General features: G+C 35.6%; 1 protein-coding gene across 1 annotated transcript in view; it reads right to left on the bottom strand.

The window, feature by feature from the left end:
* Positions 1-4545, bottom strand: part of Cog3 (component of oligomeric golgi complex 3) — a 68109-nt gene that overhangs the window by 31983 nt on the left and 31581 nt on the right. Inside the window, exons 7-10 of the mRNA XM_013010991.1 lie at positions 4161-4276; positions 2592-2731; positions 1588-1748; positions 420-525 (exon numbers count right to left, since the gene is read on the bottom strand). Coding sequence (XP_012866445.1) covers positions 420-525; positions 1588-1748; positions 2592-2731; positions 4161-4276 — 523 coding nt within the window. The remainder of the gene's footprint in view (positions 1-419; positions 526-1587; positions 1749-2591; positions 2732-4160; positions 4277-4545) is intronic.

Below are 4545 nucleotides of genomic sequence, written 5' to 3'. Positions count from 1 at the left end.
ACAGTCTCTCCTGCCCGGGCTGGCTTTGAACCGTGATCCTCAGATCTCAGCCTCCTGAGTAGCTAGGATTACAGGCGTGAGCCACCAGCGCCCGGCTTATTCTAGCTATCTTAATCTGATTTCTTTGCCTCCAGCTTTCAGATGCCACATCTCACACTGACCCTACCTGCTTGTACTAACAGCTCGTTTCTTTTCCTAATTTTCATACCCCAAAGATCACACGTGGTTTAGGGACTTCCTGTTTATCCAATCAGCTTTTCCCTCACCACTGAATGATGTTCAGAGTTCATCCAAGTTCACCCATAACCATTGACTCCTCAAAAGCATAAGCTGTTTTTCATGCCAGGGACCCAAGTCCTCAATAAATGTTTTTTTTAACTGAAGGAATAAATGCTGGAAGTTAACACACCATAACATACCAGACTTTGTTAGACTGTTAGACTCTGCTTCTTCTAACCGAATATCTGAAAATGAAGCTTCTGAAGGTACCTTCTTTTGTTCGTCTTTCAAACTCTGTGCAATTTGCTGCATAGAGAAATCACAGGGAACATTAGTTTTCAACAGTGTTTGGCAATAAGAACTAACTGGAAGATGTTAAGGAACTAACATAAAGTAAAGCATCATACCCTAAGTATTTATTAATTACAAAGGGAAAAAATTCACCACCTTACCAATTAGTAGAACAACCTGACATTATGTGCCTTTGATGTAATAAAGTAGAAAGCATACACAGCTAGTATTCTCACCAAAAAGACTGATCCTGAATCTAAGTAAGGGGAGACAAATGTATAATGTGGTATATTTTATAATAAAGGTGGTTTGCTTTCCTCTAAAAAGTCAGTGGTATGAAAATAAAAATCAATGTAGAAGAACTAAATCTTAATTTGATTGAAAGAGATTATATAGACAAGAAAAACAAATGCAACACAGATAACTTGTGTGGATTCCACTTTATATGCTTTTTAGTCTCTTCTCTTTATAAAAGACATTTGAAGAACAACTAAGGAAATTTAAATGCAGACTGTAAATATCAATGATAGTGGCTTCTTATGTTTTCAATCCTTCTATGCTACTTACAAAGAAAACTTACAGGAAGCAGTAATTCAATTTATAAAGTAAGAAAAAAGGCTGGCATAGTAGTGTATATCTGTAATATCAGCTACTCAACAGGTGAGGTAGGAGGATACTGAATTTAAGAACAACTTGGGCAAAGTTAACAAGCCTTTATCTCAAAACTAAAATATAAATAAAAGGCTGGAGAATGTACCTCAAGTTAAGCATTTGACAAAGATAAGGTCTGGCAAGGAGATCTGGATCAAAATCCACACAAACACACAGAATATCAAAATACACACACACACACACACACAGAATATGTCCTGGTAAGGAGGAAAGAAATGAATAGAAAATGTAATTTACAGACAACAAATGATTTGTGTTCACTATTTTTTCGTTTTATTTCCTATGAGTGTCATGGCAAGGTTAATTTTACACTTTGAGTGAGATTTTTTTTTTTTTAAATCTTAACTGGTATAAGACAGAAAAACTATGTGGAGACAGAAAGGCAATGAAGTCAGGAAACTCTACCTCCATCATGACTAACTTATCAGGATACGCCAAGTCTCCAGGAGCTGGTTTATAGCCCATGATATCCGTCTGAATGTAGATATGGGTTCGGTACACAAGCCGTTCCTGTACATCTTCCAACATTTGCTTTACTCCAGCTGCAAATGCTCCTAGTTGTTCAGCTAATAATTTAAAAAAAAAAATGCAAGCATCCATTCTTTTATGAAACTACTTATAAATAAGCAAAAGTACTACTAAATTGCTCAGAAACATCATGAACCACTTTTGCTGCAGGAATTGTAGCTGCTTGCTATTCCTGTATGACTTGATGACTTTTAAAAAATTTTTAATTCCCACAATTTTAAAACTGGGATTAAGCTGGGCAGAGTGGTACATGCCTGTAAAAACAGCTACTTAGAAGGAAAAAGCAGGAGGATTTATAGTCTGAGGCCAGCCCAAGCAAACGTACCAAGACTATGCCTCAAAAACAAAAGAGTCAGGCTTGTACTCCAGTGGCAAAATGTTTCTCTAGCATGTTCAAGGCCCTAGCTTCAAACTCAGTATTGAAAAAAAAAATTAATTCATAAGGAATAAACTGTTAACCCTTCTTCCTGGGATGGAATAAAAGTATTTTTAACATTACTGTGCATGAGTATGAAACTAGGTATGGTGGCACGCACTTGTCATCCCAGCTACGCAAGACACATAAGAAGAAAGATCATGAAGTAGGTAGGCAGGATGTTTGAGAGTTCAATGCCAACTCTGAGAAAAGTTAGGGAGACCCTATCTCAAAAACAAAATACAAACAAAAGCGTTAGGGATTACAGCTAAAGTAGTAAGAGAAGTTAAGTTGCCTGGAAAGAGCAAAGCTCTGTGTTCAATTTTCAGTACCACCAAACACTTCCAAAATATTAAATATTTAGTTAGGGAGTAAGAGAGAAAATAAAAATCTAGTATTTTTCAAATCCACATTGCCACAGATATAATTAAAAGTATCTTTAAAATGATGACTTCTCTGTATTTACCATTATTCTGAACGTGATCCTCAAGAACTTCATTTTTAAGAATCCCACAAAGTTCTGATAAAGTCTCTAAGTGAATAACGTGAATGATCAATGGCCTGAAGACATCATACAATGACACACACAATTTCTCCAAAAGCTCACTAAAATGAAACAAAATATAATTATGAATAGTGATCTTTTTTCAGGATTTTTCTAATATTTTTAAAACTTCATTGATTTCTTCTTGACAAATAAATATGTACTGAAAAATAGCATCTTTTGTTTTATAAACTTTTTGCTTTAAAGCCTCAAAGTCAATAGCCTATTACAACATTTATTTATTTGAGCAATTATTTTTGTTTGTTTTGTTTTTTTTTGTTTTTTTTGTTTTTGGGTCCGGTCGTGGGGCCTGAACTCTGGGCCTGGGTGCTGTCCCTCAGCTCTTCAGCTCAAGGCTAGTACACTACCACTTGAGCCATAGCACCACTTCCGGCTTTTTTTTCTGCTTATGTGGTGCTGGGGAATCGAACCCAGGGCCTCATGCATGCAAGGCAAGCGCTTTACCACTGAGCCAACTTCCCAGCCCTATTTGAGCAATTATTATGTCTTCTTTTTTTTTTCTGGTCCTGAGGCTTGAATTCTGAGGCTGAGAACTATCCCCGAGCTTTTATGCACAAGGCTAGCACTCTTCCTACTTGAGGTACAGCTCCACTTTTGGCTTTTTCTGTTATTAAATGGAGGTAAGAGCTGAGCTGGCTTGTAACTACAATCCTCAGATTTTAGTCTCCTGACTAACAAGGATAATAGGCATGAGCCACCAGTTACTGGTCTACATGTCTTTTCAAAAGAAAAATTATTTTTCAAGATCTGATTACCTTTTACATTTTACTTCATTGCAAATCAAATGGTATTTTCCACCAGAGGGGGAAAAAAGGAACACAAACACGTTTAGATATAAACAAAAGCCAAAGTACCCTAACATATACCAAAGACTGAGAAATTTGAAACATCTGAAAAAAAAATTTAGGCTGTCAATATCTGTCATATAGTCAACAGTACTCTTCTGTATACAGTATTTCACCAGAAGTGATTGCCCAAAAACCATAAAACACGTTTTTCTCTTCCTCATAGTAAGAATCATAATCTTAAAACCTTATGAGTTAAAAATAACAAACATAAAGAAATCAAGTATCTGACACAGTGATTCTGAAAGACACTCAGAGAAAATTAAGAAAAGCATTATTCAGTAATGTCTGTTTTAATATCCTATACTAGAATCACATATTTACTAGAAGTAATGACTGACTTGTTGGGACTTAGTTCCCTGGAGAGAATTCTTGCTGTCATTGCACAATTGCTATTGTCTCCACAACTGTACTACAGAAAATAAGAAAAGATGTTGGCCTTTCAACTACACATTTATTTCAAGAAAATAATCATTGTTCCACCTGACAATATTCTGTTCATATACACAAAAAAGTTAAAACAATGAAGTTAATTTTGGAATAATATTCCATAATCTACTAGTCTATTATGACAAGTAATAAATTAAATCTTCTCAACAAAAGCTTAGTTCTATGTACCACCTACTCTAATTTTGACGTCGGCTTTGTAAAAAATTCATTATAAAGTTGGTGCTCATCCTGGCATACGTGGACCATAAAGGCACAGCCACTGCGAACCTGCAAGAGACAAACATACACCACCTAGAGTTACACATACTGTTCTAGAACTTATTAAAGGCTGCATTTTATCTGCAAAGGGATCATGCGCATGCATTTATTTTTCTCATGTTTATTAGCATACATTAAAAAAGGTTTTGTTGTAATAACCCTAGAAATGTATATACACGCACAGGTATTTAAAAAACAACCAACATATTAAGTGAAGTAAGCCAGGCCCAAAGAAACATAGGTCCCATGGTTTCCCTTATTTGCAATATCTAGTATATGTATGAGTCAAGCAGAAAAGGTCA

The sequence above is a fragment of the Dipodomys ordii genome, unplaced genomic scaffold (assembly GCF_000151885.1).
Source record: "Dipodomys ordii isolate 6190 unplaced genomic scaffold, Dord_2.0 Scaffold1, whole genome shotgun sequence".
Taxonomy (NCBI): domain Eukaryota; kingdom Metazoa; phylum Chordata; class Mammalia; order Rodentia; family Heteromyidae; genus Dipodomys; species Dipodomys ordii.
Note: the sequence above shows the minus strand (reverse complement) of the source record. Positions and strands in the feature narration are given on the sequence as shown.